This window comes from Protopterus annectens, chromosome 8.part0 (genome assembly GCF_019279795.1).
Source record: "Protopterus annectens isolate FY-2018-M chromosome 8.part0, PAN1.0, whole genome shotgun sequence".
Classification (NCBI taxonomy): Eukaryota; Metazoa; Chordata; order Ceratodontiformes; family Protopteridae; genus Protopterus; species Protopterus annectens.
Genome location: NC_056741.1, coordinates 1,667,775,181 through 1,667,800,044, shown reverse-complemented (window position 1 = coordinate 1,667,800,044; position 24,864 = coordinate 1,667,775,181). Strand labels below are relative to the sequence as shown.

Genomic DNA, 24,864 nt, shown 5'->3' with positions numbered 1-24,864 from the left:
GCTTTTGGGATGAGGTGTAGAAATGTTTCCCATTTCATGGGCTTCAATATTTAAATTTACATAACATTTTGTATAATGATTAGGATACTATGTAGCATAGCCTTACAGAAGCTATGGATAAAGTTGTGTCAGAAGTTTGGTTTATATGGCTTGCTAGGTGTCAACATGTTTTATACAACAAAAAATAGATCCAAAGTGCGCTTATTTCAGGCCTTCATGTTTTTTTTATGACAAAATCGTTGGGAGGAATGAATTATTTTTAATTTCTTCCTTTTGATCTGACACATGGGTTGATTGTTTTTACTGATAGTATACCTGATAGTATATGTGATTAAATAGGATTGATTTTGCATCTTATAAGAAGTTGTCAGCTGTGGAAACGAATCATTGTTTTACGGTGTTTTTGAGTTGGCTGTTGTGACCAAAGTCATAAAGTTTATTTGGAAACAGGGCGACAAGATGGATCTTAGTATTTGGTGGCCATTTTTTCTGTACATTGATAATAAGCTTTTTTTTATGAAAAATATTAGTTATGTTTTGTGCTGAGTTGTATGGGGTATCTTTTGTGTGGGAAACTTAGAACAAAACGAGCTCAAGGAATCACTGCTTCTTTCCCTGAAATGTTTTTGTTCTAAGTTTCCTTACTTGTATCTGTCTCAGTTTTACCCGCTTGAGCTTCCTTGTTTGTGTATTTTTTGTATGACTGACACCTGTGTTCATGATATGTTGCTTTTAATTAAAGTTGTTTATGTAATTTTAAGAAATCAAGATACAGCTTGTTTACAGGGCTGGTGACACATGCATCATCGGTCTACTTACGTCTGTTGTTTGGTGAGTGCATAGTTTACCAGAGACATGTGAATGGGGTGGGGAGTGCAACAGGGTTACCCCTTGAGAAGGTTTCTGCTTGTTTTAGTGATCAGTATTGTTTTTTCAATACTTGAGAGTTTAGCTTTGGTCTCCACAGTTCTTTAAGGAATATTTGCTGTCTGGTATTTTATTTCTGTGTGAATGACATTGTTTTACTTAAGAGGGATAGGTCTTATAGATTGCAGTTTTTGCATATATTAGATGACAGTTTAATTGCTGCTGGTTTGCAAATTAATAAAAATAACATGTACTTAGGTCTTTGGACCTACGTGGAATATCTTTTTTGTGATGCAAATTAATATTTTGGGTATTATTTCTGGGCAGTGGTCAAGTGTGGGAGAGACAGTGGTTATATATAGTGGGGGGCTGTGCAGTTTTGAAAACCTACTCAAAAATAAATGGAAAAAAACATTTAATTGTCTGTTTACTTAGTGCTTTCGCTTCACTTTTAACACAGACTTCTTCAAAACAACACAATAAAAAATTAAGGCTTTTAAATAACATAGCATTCCATTATTTCCCAGTAGGCCTGATTCCACTGCGGTGTGAAATGCACAGGTAAAGAGGGACATGCCATCAAACAGGTGGGGATTTTTTCTACACAGCACCTTTACAAACCTACCTCTCATGTTTGCCCTGTAGGTCAGTGGGAGATAGAACTTAAAAGAAAATCTCAGTTCACTGCAGTCCAATGGACTTGCCTTCACTGCTCAAGTCATGGGAACAATCATAGCCTGATAACCAAGTAAGTTTCTTCATCCCAGAGAAGGAATTAGACACACTTCATAAAGGGGCACATCCAGAGATCCCCAATGTGGTGGCCTCAAGGAGAAAAGGAGCAGTGTGGGCAAGTTGGGGACCAGGAGTCAATGATTTTGGTAAAAAATAAATAAAACAATAAACCTTTATGGTGAAACATGAGTACAAATAAGTTTTACAACAAAAGGAAGAGAGCAGTAACTGTTTAGCTACATAATACCCACCTGAATAAACTACTTGCTTACAAGGAACACAAAAGTATTGTTAGAAAACTAGAGGCTGAATATAAGCACAAAATGGCCATGGATCCCAAACTACTACAAATCCTTTTAACTATGCCAAGAAGTTGAGTAGCAATATCTGACAGTATTCTGAACTGATATGGAAAGTGGTATCACACATTCTGAAATAGCTAATGTCCTAGCCAACACATTTATTGCCAGCTTTTCTTCACAAGCTATCATCATCCTCCCCTCATGCACACATCCCCAGGCCATGCTTCCACCATGGCTCCACTTATGGAGAAAACTATCTCAGTCCTGTCAAAATGGAATAACACTACATTTCTGGCCCTGATAATATACCTGGTAGCCTGATTATTAATGCAAAATATGGCTGCTTAGAGCCTCTTTTGAAACTCTTCAGTATGAATCTGTCAACTGGCTACATCCTTGAAATTTGGATAACAAACATTGTGATACTCCTAAACAAAGTGGGGTCCACTACAGATCCATAGGTCTCAACAGTCTTATTTGTAGAGCTTTGATAAACTTATGAATCTGAATATTAGTCTGTACTCTGTCTCCTATAGACTCCCTCATGGTGATCTATATGTAGCCTTTCTTCCAGCTGAAGAACTAACGCTCCTTAAACTGTCATGTCTTTGCAGTGCAAATGGCTCTTCAAATGCCCTGCAATAGGTTGGAAATGTTTTTCAGAAAATGAATGGGGCTTGCTGGCATGACAAGTTCTTATTCCATTGGATTAAACAAAATAGTATGTTTGCTACCCTTAGAATTAACCTCAGCAATTAGATGAGTATTTACAAATTCTCTCTGGACCTCTTATTTGTGTTCCTTCTTAAGACGGAAGGTAACATTTAATGCAGAGTATTCTGGCTTGACTAAGAATGGTCTTATGACTTATTGCTTAGCATTTACCTATCACTCTATGAACATAATATCACTAAAGCTTTTTGCAAGGAGGTTCCTCTGCACCAAACAATGTGAGGAACTGTACTCCCCTAACCCTAGCTCCTTATATACACAAGTATAACATCGCTCTATTTTGGAGTACTGGAATACTCCAAGGCATCATTACATCAGATTTACTATATATGTATTCCCCATATTCTCACTTTCAGTCTTACTGTTCTGAAGGTCATAGATATGGTACTCAGAATTTCATCATAAACTTCAAGTAGTGAGAAAAATGATCAAACATATGTAGCATGTCAGTGTACTGTGTTTTATGTGAAAAAAAAATGATTTGGCAGAAGGAACCATGAGGAATCGGAGAGGTCATTGTCAGTACAGAACATAGCTCTCAACCTCTTAGCACAAAAAATCTGGACAAAGCCAAAAATAATGGGGGAACAAACCCACAAAAATAGGGATAAATTTAAAATATTACCGTTATAAACTTAGAAAGTTGCTAGAATAAAAGGTTTTGTGTTACCATGCATTTTCTGAAGGATGTGAAGTCTGAAGCTCAAATGTCTGTCATTGTTTACTGAATTCAGTCCTCACTGATTTGCCACAAAAATCCAGAAAAGCACAAATGTTATGGGGAACAGACCAAAAATGTGAAGCAAAAATCTGGACAGTTGAGAGGTATGGTGCAGAACAGTACTTCGTTCTGAGATCTGCTTTCTGAATGCAAGCTTCAGACATAATAACATAGAGGTTGTGGAACAAAATAAACCTGAGGATGTTACCAACCTGGGACAAGTAGTAGGCAATGTGTAGCCAGCCTGAAAAATGATTTTGAGTACCAAAAAACAGGATTACAGACAGCAACTGAGAGCTGACACTGACCAACTTTCTCTGGGAAGCAGTCATCTGGGAAATGCATTTGAGCTGAGACTGGCTAATTAATAAGCCATTAAAAAGATTGTGGGGTGATAGCTACTGGGGCAATGTGCCACCAGAAATGAAACAGTGGCGGCTGGTGACTTCAAATCAAAGGGGGGCTGCAGGAGACAGCTGAATGGGTGGGGTCAATGGGAAGGGTGTGGCCAACTAGAAAGGGGAGGAGCTATGTTCGAAACCACAAAAAACTAACTAAATACACTGCCGTGGGTGCCAAACCGTCATTATGAGAGTCCAATCAAGACAAAATGAAGTGTAGAAGAATAAAAATATTTCAATGCATTGGCTGCATGACAGCTTACTTAATATCTGGATGGAAACAAAAAGGTTGTGAGGCATGAAAAATAAATTACTTTACATTAATGGAATGCCAGTCAAAATCTAGTATAAGAAAAACAAGCAGCGCTCAACTCAAACCACTTCTTGCACTGTAGTTCTAATTATAATTTATATTCAGCTTTATTAAAGTACCAAGTAACATGCTGAAAGTAGAAATCTCTGATGCCCCCACTTGTAAAAATGTTCCTTATCCAAAAAAAGACCTGCTGCCTGACAACTATCTACTTGTTTCATGGGGAAAACATGATCAAAGTAAAAAATGAAAAGCAAACAAGAAATAAGCTCAAGATACATTGCTTAAAAGGATTACTGTACAGGTTATGGACCACACGATTGGCATTCTGTTTAGTTTACGGGTAAAACTGCAGAGATGACTGGAAGTCTCCAAGTGTAATGTGCTTCTTAAAATGATGTAATCCTGTCCTTTATTACAAATACTGTCATGTGCATTTCAATACCCAAAACTTATACATTAGTTAAGTATTCTCTACATGGCAACAGAAAGGCTTTCAATGTTGGCAATTCTTTAACAGTATGCTTATTAAAGCTTACTTGCATCTTACAATCTCAGCCAAGCTTACCTGATGGTCATTAAAGTATTTCTACTTAAACATAGAGCAACAGGTACTTTGAGTAATAAGCATAAATCAACAGTACAAAAAATATGACAGAAACCAGACCATTCTGCAAAAATCAAGGACAGATGAAAAGCCACTCTAGTACTTGTGTCTACCTTGGATGGGGGGATACCCTGCACATTTACACTACCTTGGATGGGGGGATACCCTGCACATTTACACTGCATAACTACTCCTTGACTTGCTTCGACACATCCAGAGTCACTACATGGGGGAGTGGGGTGCAACAAGTATGTCACAATTTGAAATGTCTCTGGCTGACTGTGATGACCCTGACACATTTGTCATACCTCTCAACCTCTGAGCAAGAAATCTGGGCAAAGCCATACAAAGAAGTGGGACAAAGGCCCAAAAACAAGGACAATTTTTAAAAATATTGCTCTTATAAACTTAGATAGATAATAGAATAGGTCTTGCATTAGTATGAATTTTCTAAATGATATGAAATCTGAAACTCAAATGTCTGTCATTATTTTCTAACTTCAGTCTTTAATGATTTGTCACTAATTTGCCAAAAAAACACAATTTTATGAAAAATGGACCAAAAATGTGATATAAAAATATAAAACAGCCACACAATACAGCTGGGAACCTGTCAAAGAAGGGACACTTTAATATTAATACTGCTAACTTGAGCAGCTGACAAAATAAAAAAATTTACATGCATTTCTGAAATAAAAGTAATCTATAACTATGATTACAGTTATTTCTTAATTGTAAACCCTCCATGTTTTCTTCCAAAATTGCTATTTTGCAGAGGGATTATTAGGGGACGAGCAACATTTTGAGCCAAAATCAGGGACAGTTCAGAGGTTTGGCTATGCCTAATTCTATAAAGCAATTTATTTGCATGTACCTCTCAACCTGTTAATGCAATAAATCTGGACAAGGCCAAATATATTGGAACATATAAACAGTACACTAAAAATTGCTCTTGTATAGACTGAGACAGTTGATAGAAAAAGTCTTACTTTAGCATGCATTGATTATGAAGTCTGAAACTCCGTGTGTCATTATTTAGTGACTTAATTCCTAAATGATTTGCCACAAATTTTATGAGGAACAAACCAAAAATAAGAAGCAAAAATCTATTCATTCTTTGAAAATCTGGACAGTTGGGAGGTATAGTTCAGCTGGGGCTGTCTCAAGTTTGCCGCCTTTCCCCCTCACAAAATCATGGTCGAATGGAGCCTCCTCCTGCAGCCATTCCAATGATCCATTACTTGGCTATTTCACTCCATTTACCATAAACACTAATGTGCATACGGATTTACTAATATGATGATTTGGACTTCATTTGAAAGTTTTATTTTGCATTTTACAGCACAAACACTAAGACATCTGCTAAACAAACTTAGCATTAAAACTTCTCTGCCCTTGAAACTCACATTCATTGAAACAGCATTGAAACCGACATTCAAAGAAAATTAATTTTACCAGTGGTAGATAAAGATTAATTCTGGGCTGTTTTCAAATCATAGGCCTCTTGCATATGAAACATACATGTGCACTTTGATACACCTTCCTATTGTTTTGAACATTTTTCCAGTAAACAATGAAACAAAATGCATGCACCAATAATGACAAAACTGCCCAATTCAGAACATTTCCATCCTAAAAGTCTACTCAAACTTCTACAGTCCACCATTATCGGTAAATATGCACAATTCTATAGTCCACCATTATCAGTAAATATGCACAATCTCTGAAGTAAAAAAGTCATCTAAATAATTCCACATTAAATAAATCTGTAACTAGTGAAGAGGTTGCTGCTAGCAAAAAACCTTTATATTTCATGGTTTCATCGAAAAATAAAGTGTCTGATGCCCCTGAGGAATAAATTGCCTATATTACATTAAAAATGATAAGCTAGTAATATTGCAATAGAAAATGGATGGCAAACAGATAGCAAGCTCATAGTTAGTATCTTAACTTTTTCAGTACAGCAGCATTCACCCCTTGTGGGAGTAGAACCAACAACCTTCTGCATTAAAAGGCAAGTACAGAACCTGTTGTACTATTAACATTGCAAGCTGACTTTCCATAAGCAGCACTAAACTTCTCTTCCCCTGCAGCTCTCAGCTCCTTGTAAAATCTATTCAATACTGAACTGCATCTCAACTTCGCAGCACAAGAAATCTGGAAAAAGCCAAATTTATTGGGGCTCAAAAGGCCAAAAACCAGGGACATATTAAACATTGCTTGTATAATCTTGGAAAGTTGTAGAAAACGCTGTGTTACCACCATACATTTTACTGCCAAGGTCCCTGTGCAAAAGAGTCAGAGCAACATACCACTATGCCAAATCACCTGCTTTGTGAAAGAAAAATGCTGTGTTACCACCATACATTTTACTGCCAAGGTCCCTGTGCAAAACAGTCAGAGCAACATACCACGACACCATATCAGCTGCTTTGTGAAAGAGAGGAAGACTGAAACTTAAATGGCTATCATTTAATGAATTGAGTTCTCACCATAGCTGTCAACCTCTTAGCACAAAACACCTGGACAAACCCAGTAATGAGGGAATACAGCCCTCAGACATATTCAGTGAATTCAGTTCTTGCCATAGTTGTCTACCTTAGCACAAAAAAACTGGACAAAGCCAATAATGGGGTAATACAGTCCCAAAAATAAGGACAAATTTCAAATATTCATCTTATAAACTTAGAAAATTGCTAGAATAAAAGGTTGTGTTACTATGTATTTTCTGAAGAATATGAAGTCTGAAATTCAAATGCTTGTCAATTTTATTTAACATTTGTTAATCAGGACAATCTGACTTGGAACAAAAAAACAATTTTCAGCAGAGGCCCAGGAAGAAATAATGCAGACATGTCTTTATAACATGGGAGGACACAAAAGCAAACCCACACAAACACAAGGAGAAGATGCAGACCCCACACAGAAGGCACCCCAGCCAAGCATCAAACCCGAGAACCTACAGCCATAAAGCAACAATACTACCACTGCACCATCAAATATCAAGCATTACAACATTTAGAAACCACAGATATTATGAGGAACAGATCAGATCAAATATGAGGCAAAAATCTGAATTTTTTTTACAAATGGTGGTGGGTAGGGAATTCAGGTCCTTAACACCTGCATACAAGGTACAGGGTTAAAGCCTGAGTATCTCTACCCAACACCATTTGTTCTCTAGCCACCAGTATATAGTAACTGGGGCATTTTACACACACACACACACACGATGACTACAGCTTATCTACTCACAGACTGAAATGGGAGATCCACAAATATCTTGATTGGCACAGCCATTGAGTCCATTTCTTGTAACTTGTAATCATTAAACTGTCAATGTCCAGTGGCGAGCACTCATTGCATGCAACATGAAGCATTGTTGGAGTGGAGGCTACCATCATGACCAGGAACCTAAAGCAGTGGATAGCAATCACTCTGGGGGCATGCAAAAGATGAAAAGTTGATAGTAAATCTGGTAATCATTTTAAGAGTAAAGAGTCCCTACAGATCCTGGTATCCAGGAAACTATCTAAGAATGCAGCCTGACAAGACAGTTTTAGATGGAACTTTGCAAAGTTTACAGTCATACTAAAAGTGTGGCTGTAGATACTCCCTCTGTTCAATGAGACCAGCTGGGGAGTCAGAAAACCAGGACAAATAATTTATGTAAGGAATTATTCTGTCTCTGTACATCCTTAGGGATTTGGTCCCACAAATATAATCCTACTGAATGTACCAAGTGACAACATAAGGTTGAATATACCTGCTGCCTGGCCCTAATAAAAATATACAGGCACCTTCTAGACTACTTCATTATCCTGATCTGTAGGTGAGCATCTCAAGAGTCCAAAAACTACAACTGATCTCTGCAGAAGCTATTTACGTGTCAGTGTGGAAAGACGTACTGCGAATGAAGATGATGAGACTGCTTGGATCTAGAATGTGTATTAGGTCCCTTGATTTCTTTGGTACTTAAAATAATCTAGAATATTATCTGAGTCTGTACTGATCTTGTAAGACCAATGAGATGCTTCTTTTTTTCAGGAGGTTAAGCTCTTTTTTTTACTTGCATGTTTTTTTCCTGGTGTGGAAGGATGTCAGTGATAACATGCAGAACAGGAATAGTACAAAAGAATAGGTGATAACCTTGGTTTATTAAGCTCACTGTCTGTGGTCCAGTAGTAAAGCTGAAGCAACACTGAGCTAGACATCATATTCCCATAACCATCCCTTTAAGGAGATGGGAATTGTTATAAGCTTGTGTGGAGATGCACACAATTCCACTGAAATAAGAACTATCAACTCTGTCCCAGCCATACCTCTCATATGTAGAGATTTTCACTGAATGTCTATATTTTTGCCTCATATTTTTGATCTGTTCCTCATATAATTTGTGGTGTTCTGGCATTTCTTCCTACAAAAAATGCTAACACAAAACCTGTTATCCCAGCAACTTTCTAAGAGAAATATTTAAAATCTTTCCCTATTTTTTTGCCTTTTACCCCACATTGTTTTAAGCTTTGTATAGATTTCATGTGCCAAGAAATTGAGAGGAATGGTCCCAGCTTCTTTGCTGAACCAAAGACTTGGACTGGTCCTGGCAATTAGTAAACATGTTGTTCTGCATTCAAGTTGTAGAACCATGGTATCTACTAACTCATCTGCAGCATACTGTAGGTACTCTGTGGAAGGTGAAACTAAACACCTGCATCCAAAAGGGACTGTCTTTTCTCCTTCACCATTTTCAGTGGTTATTCAGTTTCTGGAGCAAACAACAGTGGACCTAGAAGGGGAAGTTCATAAAGGACACTTCGATGTTGGCAACTACAGATCCAGAACATTTTACAAAGATGAATACATAAGCCAAAGTCTATCCATTTAGCAGCTCTGTGGAGCAGAGTGGTGGGATCCTGACTGTGATTCACGGGGACACAGGTCTGAACGGTAGGCCTGGTCTCTGTAGGAGCTGCATGAGGACAGGATGGGAATGTGATGTTCCTGCCTGGCTACAACCCTCAGTGGAGTGGAGGCTGAGAATGAGGACTCTAGCTCTAGTCCACAAATGTGATGGAGACAGAAAGACAGAGAGACAGGAGGTCAGAGCATATCTAGAGTGCACATGGATTTCAGGGCTACCTCTGTATGACATGCATGTGGGAAGTTAACAGACAGAAGGGAAAAAAGCCTCCATCATTGTCAGGATGAGCATGTACCAGAATGTTTTAACCTGCTGTCTGCCTTCCTGTGAAGCCTTGATACAGGCAACAATACATAACACATGGTGGTTGGCAGGGGCACCAAACAAGTTGTTAAAAAAAGTTTTATCTCAACTCATCAGATTTTTTTCAGACACCTTGAACATTTTTTTGGTGAGCATATTGGGGAGATACAGATTCATGTGGCTCACAGAACTAATCCAAATGAATCTGGATCAAAGGATAATTCCTTGCACCAAAGCTTTAGATAGTGTGGGTCAGTCTACTGTTAACAAATGTTAATAACTGATAGTGTCCATATCATGTCCATTTCATTAACAGTTACCTGTTCAACAGGTGTAAACCTATGTGTTATTGCAGGTGTAGTTGATTTTATCACTAGCCACTGTTTTTACTACCTGCATTCAGAGCATTTTTTACTGATTGTAGATTATTACACAGTCAGTTTCAGAAGAAGCCATAGAAACAAAGAAGGCCAGGAAACAAAGGTTGATTATAAAGTCAATATCCCAAGAAGTCCTGGAAACAAAGTTTAATGCTGTTTAACACTATTATTAAACACATGCCATGTACTTTTACAAGAATACAATATATGAAAAAAATAATTTCACAGTGCATTGATAGCCTCTGGACTGAGAGTAGCTAGACCTATGACTGACTGATTATGCATAATTATTACAAAGCTTTTCAGGGGTAAACTATTCTGACATAGATTAATTAAAAATAATACAAACAATTAGACTATTAATCTGCATAAGAAATGCCAGCATCACTGTGATTTAATCACTTGTTCCTTTTTTAAAACTAATACTTACTTTACTTCTGCACCACCTTCACTCTGTTCTTCTTCTAACTTCTTTTCTTTCTTCTTCTTTCTTCTTCCGTTCTTCATTCAGGCTAGCACAGGCTGCACAGCACAGATATTACCACCAAATAAAAAAAAATTAAAATCCAATGCCAAATTAAATTATTAATAAAAATCGGACTCCTTGCTTAATCACAGTCACGAATCAATCCACATTCCACAAGCCCACAACTGACTGATTGATTCTCGCTCTTTTCCCAGCACATAAAGCCCGGGAAGAGAGCGACAACCAATCAGCAGCATTTAGCCCAGCAAGCACGTCATGACGTGCCTGCGGACATCGCAGTCCGAGCCCCTTCCAATTCTATGCGGTTTGGAATGGCATAGACTTCTGGGCATCACAATGATGCCTTCATTACTCCACCAGGCTGCAATAAAAACAAACAAAAAAATCTATTTAAAACCGCCGCAACCCGAGGCGGTTAAAGTGCGCATGCGCGTACGTCCGAGTCACGGACTCGAATTTCGCATTTTAAACAAAAAAAAAACATCTGCTACTGTGATTACTGTCACACAAGAAAAGGTATTTTTTTTTTTTTACATTTTCTTCTTTTTAGCTGTGGGGGCTGCAGTCCGGCAGTCCGATGCCACGAGCCACCCCTGAGAGTAGATAAGGCAACAGAAAACTAAACTCCTTAGCAAGAATGATGGAGTACAAATTACAGAGAGATGATGTTTCCTCTTTGTAAGGCACCAGTGAGGCTGCTTGTGGTGTCCACTGAACATTCTTGAAACATTAGAGAGGGAAGGGCCTCTAAAGTGTTGGAGAAGTTTCAAATGATGTGAGCAGGATGGTCAGAAGACTGAAGAAAGTGTTACCAGGAGAGGTAAAGTGAACTATAAATGCAGTCACTAGAGAGCAGACAGTAAAGCACAAGGCCATGCATAGAACATGTAAGGGAAAGGGAAGGGGGAGTAAGAAAGCATGGAAGGACATAGTAATTTTTTTTGTGCAGTAGGAAATGCTTCTTCATTGACAAGGCTGTAGGAATTTGGAATGAACTCCCAGAATAGGTGGGGTACAGAAAACAGAAAGAGTTGGACCTGAACTGTACAAAACTGAGAAAGGCATAGATAGTCAATTTGTGATACTGGAACAGGGATAAATGTGCAACATATGAGTATACTAATAAATAAAATGTATTTATTAATTATTTGTTTACTGGGATAGTTCGTCTGGCTAGTAACCATTTTCAAGGGAGGCCCGAGGAGAAAAGCTCCGAAGTGAAATATGTGCATTGACAGTTACATTTGCAAAATTTACACATATATTTGAAGTATATAATATGAGAATCGGATATTTTTCAAAAAATTGGAACATTCTTACAGTAGACACAAAAATTCAGCAAATAGTAGGATCGAAACCAAGCTATGCCTATAGGAATACAAAAACTTTGAAAAGAATGTTATGCTATGGAAATGTTAAACCATCATTAAATATCTCTGATAGGAAAGGGATGTTTGCATGCAGGTCATGCAACCAATGCAACTATATGTCAGGCAGTGATTGTTTCATACATCCTGACACAGGATGGAGACATAATTTAGATCTGTATGCTAATTGTAAGAGCAGGGATGTGGTGTATATAGCAACCTGCACTGCATGCATATGTTTCTATGTTGGAAACACCAACAGGAGTCTACATGAACAAGTACGTGAACATATATATGCAATCACAAAAGAAGATGAAAGCAACACTATAGCCAAACATGTCATTACTTTAGGCACCACACATAGCTTTAAATTCACTGTGATAGAGATAGTAGGGAAAAACAACAGGCTAGGAAACCACAAAAATTATACAGAACAAAGACAAGCCAGATGGATAATGAAACTGCAGGCGGATAAGTCAACTGGCTTAAATGATATAATTTCTCTTAAACCGTTCTTGGCAGCTAGAGACTGTAAACATTAGACAGAGTAGATAGTGACATATTAAGTTTGCTATAGATGTAGTTCTTAGACTCTTAGTTATCAATTGTACTAAAGTGTTGTTAGTGATACACTCGTATATTGTGCCATGCATTATTACTATATATTTTTGCATATTCATATGCATTAACAGATTTAAGCATGTTTTTATATATATTCTTTATGTATATTGTTATATATATATATATATATATTTATATACATTTTTATAGCATTTTCTTGTATTGTATGGTATTTGATACATTTCTTGTTTTATATATAGTTTTATCGTTTGATGATAAATTGTTGTGAAAAATTTCTTTAAAAAGTTCTTATAAGGTTTTTTTAAAATGATCAGCCTATATACTGATTGGCTAGAAGTTAATGAGTTCAGATTTAAAATGTTTGACTTTGGATGTTTTGTTAACAGTCTGAGGAAGCATTTTGAGAAATATGAAAGCGCTAACTGAACTTGATTGTTCTTATGTTTTTTATGTTTATGCTTTGATTAAACGGTTCGCTTTTATTAGCCGTGGTGTGTCTCAAGAAAATTTTGTTGGATTATTCAGTGTTTGCTTTATCTGAGGAACTTCATCCTTGTGAGTGGTGATTTTTTACTTGTTCTGTGGAAGAACTTACAAATGACAAGGTGTGAGACAGTGGATATGAGACGCAATAAAGTGACAGGATGCTAGACTCCATCTCTTGTTAGCTGGTAAAGTGATAGAATGTGGAACTCTCATGGGAAAACTGCAAACGTTACAGCGTCTGGAAATATGCTGTGGGAAACCTGATAAAATGACAGGAAGTGAGTTTATAACATTAAAGATCGGGTAAGGGGAAAAGGGGAGCTTAATAGCTGCAGCACTTGTAGGCAAGCAGAAGGACTTGTGTCACTTGACAGGTGGCAATTAGACAGGCGGCAAATGTATGCTAGCTGAGAGCAGGAAAATTAAAAGGGATCAACTTCTGTCATTGGGAAGTAGGCATCTCTCTCAACTGTCCAGATTTTTGCAGAATGCCCAGAGTTTTGCCTCATATTTTTATTTATAAAATGTATGGTTTGCTTAAAATTCACTGAGAATGGAAGTCGCTAAACAGTGGCATATATTTGGGATTCAAGCTTCATTGCCTTCAGAAAATGCATGCTGATAGAAAAGCTATTATTCTATCAAATTTCTAAGTTTATAACACTAATATTGAAAATCTGTCCTTGATTTTGGGTCTTTGCTCCAGCATGCCACTTACTTTTGGCATTGGCAACATCTGTTGCCCTTAGAAGTTGAGCAGTATGGAAGCAGCTAAATGGACAGGACTAAGTATGTCATTAAAAATCTGATTAAGGTTGATGGAATAATCTTGTGGTACAGATGAACTGGTCTTCTGCTCAAGGAAAGGGTGTGCGATCAGCCCCAGTTTGTCAGTCACAGATAGTTTTTCATGAGGAATGGACTTGAGACTGGGACTAATGAAGCCGACTTATAGGATGGCAATAAGTAGCATATGTGACACATTGGTACATGTAAACTAGAGAGAAAATGCCAACCATGTACAGGCACATAACAGTCTTAAATCCCATTAAGATCCTGACTCTGAAACACTACAGAAAAAAGTTCATCTTTGCCTATGCCTCTTATGGCTAGTGGGTCTGTGAGTACAAATATACCAAGGTCTGAAATGGTGCAGTGCACTAATCTAGGGAAAAGGCTAGGACAGCACAAAAGCACCAAGAGGAGCAGGCCTCTCTACACATCCTTGCATGGGTATGTAACTGGCTTTGCTAATTTAGACAATTATTCCAATCATAGCTCTCAACCTTCCATCTTCAAAATGAGGAATACAAGCCCTCATAATGTGGAACAAATGGGCAAAATGTGGAACACATACTCATGACTTACCAACAACTTCGACTAGGAGTGTCCTAGGATGGTTAATATATGCCACTTTTACTCATTAATTCATTAAAAAATGTTTTTATATGATTCATTTTTGTTTACCATGAATATCCATTAAAACAAATCCTAACACTGAATGAGTGACAGATCCTTTCAATGTGGAACTTCAAGGAACATGAACTTTTTAAGACCTCAAATGAGATACATTCCCCATAATGAGGTACACTTGAGAGGTATGATTCCAGTTATGGCTTTTCAGGCTTAGATTATAATTAAAAATTAGCCATATGTTACTGTGCAGGTTCTTATCAGTGTAAAGCTGCTTACAAGTTAGTGCACCTCCTGTGGACATAAAGGATTGCTGCATGTACATCTTGTCCAGGACACATTTCTCAGTAGCAGTTTGGAATCATTTGCACTCTGTTTTACTTAGCTCTACCTTGCTTTATACTGTTGTTTCAGATCAGTGATACAAAGTTGCTGATTCCCAGTGTACAGAAGAGTGATGCTGGAGTGGTCATCTGTGTGGCCTCCAACCAAGTAGGCCAACGTGAGAGCAGAGGTGCCCGGATCTCAGTGCTCGGTAAGTGTCTTCAAATACCTTACTTTATGTACTGTACAAATTAAAAACAAAAAGTGAATGATAAAAACAAGCACAACAATAAAAGAACCAGTTAAAACAAATAGAAGAGTGAGCAAATATCATAAGCAAGAGCATGTAAAAATAAAAGTAAACAGTAACAGTATAAAGAAATTGTTTTTAAAGCCAATATGATTATACATTAGTGCCATTAAATTATAAGAAAGCTAAACCAAATAGATGGAGTTTTAAGGAATATTTCAAGCCATTCAGTGTTAGGGATATTGTTAGTGCACAATCAATAATATCACATTGGAAAAAGTACTTTAAAGCAATAAGACTGCATTCCTATAGCAATAACCCATGCCTGGGTGTGGGTAATGCTGGATTTACCCACGGTTGGCGTGGTTTAGCCAACCATGGGTAAATACAGCATTACCCACACCCAGGCGTGGGTTATTGCTATTATAACATGACATTATTTAAGAAAAGAAACTATTACTTTTCTTAAATAATGGCATAGTATAATGCCTGTTTACTGCCCTTCCGCAGATGTCTGGCATCCGCGGCAGTTCTGATGTACTGCACGCCTGCGCAGTACATCAGAGCTGTGGGCAAAAGCAATGGAGAAAGCAAGATCTCCGTTGCTTTTTATTTTGCTATGTTAAATGGGTTTAACATAGCGAGACAGTTTTAAAATAAGCAACGGAGATGTCCGTTGCTTATTTTAAAACTGTCTCGCTATGTTAAACCCATTTAACATAGCGAAACAGTAAAAAAAGCAACAGAGATCTTGCTTTCACCGTTGCTTTTTTTTTAAAACCTGTCTCGCTATGTTAAATGGGTTTAGCATAGCGAGACAGCTTTAAAATAAGCAACGGAGATCTCCGTTGCTTATTTTAAAGCTGTCTCGCTATGTTAAACCCATTTAACATAGTGAGACAGTATTTTAAAAGTAGAGTTATACTAATGGAAAAAAGTCCGGGCGACCGGACCTTTTTCCATTAGTATAACTCGATTTACAATGTGCACGCTGTCCAATCAGCATGCACGTTTTGGGGGGGTCATGGTATAATGTAGAGTATTTGTTTGCATCGTCTTCATGATCTGTAGTTGGTTGTTGCAATGATTTCTGATGAACATGTGTTCACTGTACAGTTAATCAAAGAAATTAAAGGATAATTCTACCTTCAATGCAGTTAACCTTTTCCCTGAATTACTTTCTCCTCATAATATCACATTGTTTGTTAATGCTCAGAAACGTTTCAGCACCTTTCATTTTTTTTATTAATTTCTGTTTATTTCCTTGCCAAAAATAATGAAGGCCCCATCCCATCTTTCACTTTTTTACTTACTTGAATTTCACACTTTTTTTCAGAAGGGAATTTGTCTCAGCCAGCATAAGCTATGTTAGACAGCAAAGAGTCTGTCTGGAATAGAAAAAGGTTTGCCATGAGAGGGAAGGCTTAACATGACCATTTCCCCCTTGTACTAAATCTCTTGATGGACACTTCTCCATGGAGTTTGGTATTACTGGTAATGCGGCAATCTTGGAGACTATGTAATGCTAATCAGCCAAGTACTCTCCTTTCAAATTGACAGTGGCTTCCAATTTATGCTACCAAGCAATTCAGGGAATCACTTGCTAGTGTAAAATTTCATTTGTAGAGGAAAAAGTGAACACAGTCAAAAGATGGAAGTCACCCATCCACTTCCATGTAGCAGATAAGTGAGAGTAGAGGTGGTAGTTCATAGGTTCAAACCTCACAAACACAAGGTGCAAGGTTTGAGTCTCACGAGGGATAATTGGCTAAGCTTAAAATGGCTCGCAAAGGCAGTTAGCTTAGTACTAATCTATGAACCTATGAATCTATCTGTAAAGATGGAAGTCACACATCCACTTCCATGTAGCAGATAAGTGAGAGTGGATGTGGTAGTGTGTGAACATGTATGTATTTTGTCTGACTGAAGCTGCATGACTGTGTGTGTGTGGGGGGGGGGGGGTCTTTTTGTGTGCGTGTGCTTATTCATCTGTGTCTGAATCTGTGTTTGTTTGTGTGTCTGTGATTAAGTGTTGAGAGGTGCCTTTGCCAGCATTGTAAATGGGCTGCTAAGGAGAGTACCACAGCTATCAGATTTGATGGAAGTAGTATTAGTCAGAGTTCACTTAACAAAGATACTAAAGAGTCAATAATGAGGTCTTTCTCATTGTGGCTATAGCTGTCTCTGTATTGCATTTTCTCACCATTGTGGTAACTGACCTGTCTAGGCTACCTGGTTGCCATGAGCAATGAGCTTCATCCTGAATGCTTGGGTCTGTAGTTTACATTGTTGGTCACCAGCTACAATCTAGCTATGTCTTTGAAGACAGCAAGGTGCTGCAAACAGTTAAAGTGAAACTCTTTTCCAAAGTGTTAGATACTAGGGAAATCTTTCAATGAAGAACATAGATGAGTTATGCTAAAGCATTACATGAGTACATTTATATATCTATCTATATCTTAATATATTTATCTGTGTATTTATATATATATATATATATATATATATATATATATTCATAGTATCCAAAATCACAGGTAGCTGGGTTTTTTGGACTTAATTACTTATGGAGCCAACAGCCATCAGTCGATAATGAATGAGTATAGCCAACAACTTTCAAACCTGGAAAGAATATGATGGAGGGAAGATCATCTGGAATTGTTTTACCAACTACCACTTAACAAGCCCCTGATTTTTTTACCACATTTGTACTGCATAAGATGTAAACATGTAAATGTAGTTGTATACAGGTCCTAGTGTTGCTTTGGATTGTTCACAATTGTTTACAGATCTTTCATGTTACCTTCAAGTTATTGTACTAAACTGTGTGTTTATTGCATTATTGGTTTTCTGTGATTAATATACTCTATGTTCAGTCAGGCTGAGACTGAAAGTGGATCGTTGGGATTAAAAAAATTAAAATAAAATAAAAATAAACAGCCCATTAAAGGCTTTAACCGGTTTTAGTACAAATCAGAGTAAAGCAGCTAAAAAGGTATTTTGACAGGGCTTTTATAAGTCATCTAAAAGGCAATGACTCATAGCATTATCATTGTAATGAAAAGGAGGAAAAACTCAATTGACATATGGGCTGTGTCAAATTACAGAAACCCAAACAGCATTCTGGGAAGAGGACACACCAGTGCCCTTGTTGGCCATTTTGAGGTGTAAGACATAAATATATAAGAAACCCTTTGAGTGATTCTAATGCACTAGTTATGCATACAATATCATAACATTTTTTTTTTACTTTTAGGTGAAAATTTCTTTAAATATTTTGTGTTGGAAGTTCTACAAACATTTGTTGCACAGCCAAGTGGCATGCATTCAGAAGCAAAAAGTGCAATTTGTAATGGAGCATTGCACAATGAGTAGAAGTGCGCAGGGTGGGGTGATACAAATGACCGTAATAATGAGAAGGAAATGAATAGCATGATAATGAGGGCAAACAATATGGCAGAGTGATTCAGAAACAAAAATTGCACCATCCACCATGGCTACCAATGCAGCTCTGCACCATGAAATTGTAGTGAACAGAGACTACATTAATATATTATGGGTAGCAGAAACATCAGCATAAATGTTCATGTTTGAGGCTGTCCTCCCAAGTCAGTAGCCACAAAGGTACATTTTGTCAAGTTCCACTTCACCAAAAGAACTGATCATGCCAAACATTATCCCCTGCATGATGTGGGAATAGTCGATCACTGTAATGTAGACAGGAATACCGTATAGGAATTGGTACACAAGTGCCACCATCACATGAAGGCTTTTGAAATACATGTAGTACTCCACTGAGATTATGCAACATTGACAATATTTATTGCAGGTATTTTTCAGCAAACAGCCAGGGTATAGTGTGGCTATTTCCCAGGCATCAGCCTCGTGGACACCAGTTTTTTGATTCCATGCTAAAGCATGTGGAGAAGGCTGGAGCATGTGTCATTACCAGTTATGGCAGATGAGAGAAACACCACCATGTGGGCATTTTATAGCATACTCTGTTTTCCCTGAAGTATTTTAATGTTATCAACTGCACCCACATTGACAGGCTGGGTTACAGGGACAGTGGTATATCAGCAGTAAGAAATTCTACTTCATCAACTGTCAGGTGGTCTGCAATTCACAGGGTATAGTATACAACATGTCAGTATGCCGCTTAACTAGTGCCCACAATTCCCACATCTGCACATATATGAATGATGCAGGATGATATTTCTTAGAGATATTTTATTGTAAATATAAGGTGTGCCTTACAGCCATGGTTATTGACAAACATACAGCTACCACAGACCATGATACAGAATGCCTACACCTCTATACTATTGCAGACCCAAAACATCATTGAATGTGTGTTCTAAATGATGAATGTCCATTTACACACTTCTGGAAAAATGCTGCTGTATGCTGTGGAAACCTGCACCAGAGGTATAACTAGCTGTTTTACTGCCAGCTGCCCTCCAAAACAACAATAAAGCTCTTCTTGTAACTGAAGGGCAAAAAAAGTTCTTAACTCTTCTTGGAGAGCAAAAATAAAAATTATTTTCTTCTTTTAAACTGTAGCAGACTGCTACAAAATTCTACCACATAGGAATTGCTACAGTATTTCAGTTTTCTCTTCACTCTTCTCAGTGAGCAAAAAAAAAAAAAAAAATTCTTTTTTTAAACTGTAGCAGACTGCTTGCTACATTAAATTGCTGTAGTTTTCTGCCACACACAGAATGGTACAATGCTTCAGTTTAGCTAGGCTAAAGATCAGGATTGGCCAATCACACCCTTAACACTTTGCACCTGAGGCAGGATTGGCCAATCACACCCTTAACACTTTGCAGCTGAGGCAGCTGCCACCTTTACCCCATCATAGTAATGCTATTGAACTGTAGCATATTTGTTGTGCATTCAGTGTTATACAACATGTTGGTACAAAGGCAAATACAGCAGGATATTGCCATCAGCGAAGAGGATTTGCATGAGCCATTAATGGAGAAGGATATGTTGAGGGTGGCTATTGAGGACACAGCTGCAAGAGATGACCATGTGCAGCAAAGGGGAGCACCATATGCTGTGTCACTGATTAAGAGGCACCATTATGTTCACAACTAATGGGTCAGATTAAACATAACCAAGACTAACAGTGATTCATTGAATACTACAGCTAGGGTATACCGTGCAGTATATGAACTGGCCACGGTGCATCTCAGACACAAAGCTAACATGGTAACAAAGCAATGAGAGTGGGGCTCGGTTCATATTTTGGGCACAGATGGGGAGGGCCACAACTGCAGGTGTGTACGCATGCGTGTGTGTGTGTGTGTGTGTGTAACAAACTTGGAAGACTGAGCAAGGAGGGAATGGTGTCAACAGTGTGGAGTGAGTATGCACAGGTGGCTGATGGGTGGTTAGATGGCATATGGGTAGACATAGACCCTGCAGATTTTGCAAGTGTGATTGTTTTTCTGTCACATATCCAGGGTGCATTCAGTAAGTATGTACTTTGACCATGCAAATCTCTTTCCAGCATGAGTGTCTCCTCCGGGGAATATCACTGGAATGATTTGTAGCTATCAAAGAAAATTATGTGCTATGACTAAGAATGAACAGCCATGCAATGAGTATGCCCAGCATATACACTCTGTATGCCTGCGCATACATGATGGACTTCACATGCATGTGGACTGCAGTGCCCTCAACACACGCAATCAACATGGAAGACATGATACTATGGGACCTAGAGCCTCCTCTAATTATACCATGGTAGGTTTCTACACTGCAGATGGAAGAGGGCCATCACTCCTACACTGCAGTAACCCACAGACCCCTGGAGTACATAGACTCCATCTCCTTGCATCTTTCAAAACCACTTCCTAAATAGGGAAAGCTTTCTCTGATGCCATCACACAGTCCAAATACTACACTGATCAGGTTTGCAGTGATCATGGTGCCATCAACCTATACCTGTATGACTGCCCTGCATATCTGTTGTATAAAAGCCACAGAAACACTCAGCTCAGATGTGGAGCTGAAACCAAGGTCTGACCAGTTACCAGCACACTACCCCATACTGCCACCCCTCCTTTCCAAAATTAATTTAGTTGTACTTATTGAAGCCTCCAGCATGTACTGTTTCCTGAGTATAATGGGATGAGGGTGTACTGTAGCTTGCTTTGTCATACAACTGCTGTTATGTTCTGTTCACCTGGGTCTGATGGTTGATATTGCACAGATAATTGAGCAATGTCTATGGAAGGGGAAGATGGTATGTCTACTGCTCCATGCTTTGGCTGCCATCATCATCAGTTTCTCATGTTTCTACAACAGCAGCCATACTGACATCCATGGTGGAGGACCCATACAATGAATTACCTGTTAAAGCATACAGAAGCATGGTAGTGTATCAGTGCTGGTTTGTGACAATCCCAGATTCCTGAGCTGCAACAGCTGTAAAACAGTATAACATGCAACAGATATAAACCCACATACATTGTCTAGATTCCTGCATCATCTGAAACCTTGAAGTGTAGGGATGATATAATCATATTTATTATTTGATTTGTTCTGCCTCCAACATGCTGATACCCACTGTGGTGGATGAATTTATGCTCCAATATCAGCAATATGACAATCAAGGCAGAGATACTAGGAACTCCTCATTGTTGGCTAGTTAGAGACCAAACCCTTATGTACAAAACAACTAATTAGCATAGAAATCCTAACTAAACTAAAATATTTACAAACTGCATATCATAGTCTGAAACAGCAGTCAGGTGCACATTTAATGCACACGCTGCCCTGACTCTAAGTATTAATATTTAGAGTACATTTTTAGACTATAATAAGATGCCTGTCAATATACAATGTCTATTATTAAAAGCCCAGCTAACTGAATAAGCTACCAGCTTGCTTCATTCCCTCCAGTAGAGCTCTTTTAAGTGTGTCCCTTTAACTCCAAGTGGGTGTGGCTTCAGCCTTTAAAAAATGAAGTTATCACCTTACAATTCTAAGAAATACTAATTGACAGAGGTCATATATCAATACAATTGTGTTTGCCATCATGCTTGCTTCAAGATAAAATATTCTGACACCTTGTATGTAGCATGGTTTTAGAATTATTAATGCAAATATGAACAGGCAATATTTGACGCCTAGAGGTGCAGTAGGCTGTAACTGCAGAAACGCCTGGAGACGTTACTCAGCTGTAATGAGTTAAGCTGAGATCTGAAACTGATACAGGTTTCAGTTACATCAAGTTTAAAAAAATACCCTCTTTACTGTGCCATACCAAAACAGAATGTCCAGGATAGTTCTCGTTTTTTACCCTTTCCGATAAGGAAGCAAGCTTCAACGCGCGAACGTCTTGGCAGTTGGGAGACCAGGAAACGAACGTTTTCGGGAGAAAACGCGTCGTATCAGAGAAGGAGACAAAAACATTAGAACCATTGTTCTTTAACATGTCAAGGTATGTACTTTCTAAAAATGATCAAGACTTGTTAAACAAAGGACTATCATTTGTCCCTTCACAGGGCAGTGTTTTATCAGACATACTTATTGATTTATGCTTGTTTGGGCGAGCAGTTGCTCTAAAGCTATATTTTTATACAGACGCTTCAAGACATAAGACTGAGAATGTATCTGGTTTGCATTTCCACAAAAAGAAAAGTTCTTATACACCTCCAATGCCAGCACATGTTGAATCTTTTATAAAAATGTGCGAACAAGATTTATACCAATATTTCTTTAGCGGTGAAAGAAAATGTTTGTATTTTAACATGTCTAGAGATATTAGATTGTCTTTAAATAAGCTGATTAATGATTCTTCTATTGTATTGAGACCAGTAGACAAGGGCGGTGGTATTGCTCTGTTTGATTCTGAGAATTATCAAACCCTGATGTTAGACATGTTAAATGATGATGCGACTTATTTAAGGATAGATCAAAGAAAGCTCTCAGGAATCATTAATGCTATCAAAGACGACTCATATGATCTACTTATGTGTTGTCAGTTATCACCTAGTCTTTATGAGTTTTTACTTAATGATAGCCCAGTTGTTCCAATCATCAAGGGTTTACCAAAACTACATAAAGGTACCTTTCCCCCTCCTTTGCGTCCAATTGTGTCTAGTGAAAAGTGGGTCACAGAAAATATCTCTATATATTTAGAAGACACACTTAGACCTTTAGTTAATGAGGTCCCGAGCATCCTTAAAGACACTTATCAGCTATTATCAGCTTTAGATACATTAGAGACACCTCTTATAAAAGGTAAACATTTATTAGTGTCTATGGACATTCAAAGTCTTTTTACTTCTATCCCTAATGATCAAGGGATACAAGCAATAAGAGAAGTACTCCAAGTCTTTCCTTCTGTGGACAGGAATCAGGAAATTTTAATATGTCATCTATTAGATTTAGTTTTAAATAATAATGTATTATCATTTGAAGGTAACCTATACTTACAAGTATCTGGGGTAGCCATGGGCACCCCTTGTGCGAATACGTACGCAAACCTAGTCTTATATCACTGGGAAAGGGAATATGTTTTTACAAGTATTTATTTTAGCAAAGTTCTAGTCTATAAACGTTTTGTAGATGACATTTTAATTGTTTGGGATGGTTCCATAGAAGAATTCTATTTATTTAAAAATTATCTTGAAAGTACGACAAATTTTCTCAAATTTACAGCAGTAACTTCTTTTGACTCGGTATGTTTTTTAGATGTCTCTCTAGATATTAGAGATGGTATACTGACTTCAACATTGTATGGAAAATTATGTTGGAGAAACACAATTTTACGTTATGACAGCATGCACCCACGTCATGTTTTCAGTGGGATAGTTAAAAGTCAGTTTATTAGACTCTCTAAGATTTGTAAAGACAACATGGATCTATTAATAGAGGCTGACAAAATGGAAAAAATATTTTTAGATAGAGGCTATGATCAAGAGTTAGTAAAGAATATCAGAAGGCAAGTTTTAGATAGAGCAGAAACACCTAGAACTGCAACTAAATACAAACACTCATTTTTTCCTCCTCATGCAAATGAAAATAAAAAAAGCATAGATCTGAGGGTGAGCTTTGTGACTACTTACACCAATGATAGTGTAAATATTAAGAAAATTATTGCCAATAACTGGAAAGTTTTATTAATAGATGACCATACTTTGAATTTAGTAGGTAAGAACCCTCACTTTATCTATAGAAACAACAAGAATTTAAAAAGACTTTTATGTGATAAGGCAAATAATGGAAGACTTGATATAATACATTTAAGGAATAATTTTGGTACGTTTCCTTGCAACCATTGCAATTATTGTAAGTATCTAACTAAAAAACAAGAATTCATACATCCAGATCTTTCCTATACATTTGTACCTAGATTCCAGGCTACCTGTGATACCACAGGCATAATATATCTGGCCACCTGTGAACAATGTTCAGTGTTCTACGTAGGCCTGACAAAGAGGAAGTTGAAAAATCGCATTTATAACCATCAATATGACATCAAAAATAAAAATGAGCTTAATGCTCTAGCAAAGCATATCCAACTTTTCCCTGGTCATACCTTTGTGTTTAGAGTATTACAAATAGTAGAACCGAACACCAGAGGTGGTGATTATATGAATTTATTAGAGTTGAAGGAACTGAAATGGATCCTTAGGTTAAAAGGTCATTATCC

At 37.7% G+C, this 24,864-nt stretch overlaps 1 protein-coding gene across 4 annotated transcripts in view; it reads left to right on the top strand.

The window, feature by feature from the left end:
- Positions 1 to 24,864, top strand: part of ROBO4 (roundabout guidance receptor 4) — a 1,497,877-nt gene that overhangs the window by 500,463 nt on the left and 972,550 nt on the right. For all 4 annotated transcript variants that reach the window (XM_044081194.1, XM_044081193.1, XM_044081195.1 and 1 more), the window contains one exon: positions 15,032 to 15,152. In XM_044081194.1, the coding sequence (XP_043937129.1) occupies positions 15,032 to 15,152 (121 nt within the window). The remainder of the gene's footprint in view (positions 1 to 15,031; positions 15,153 to 24,864) is intronic.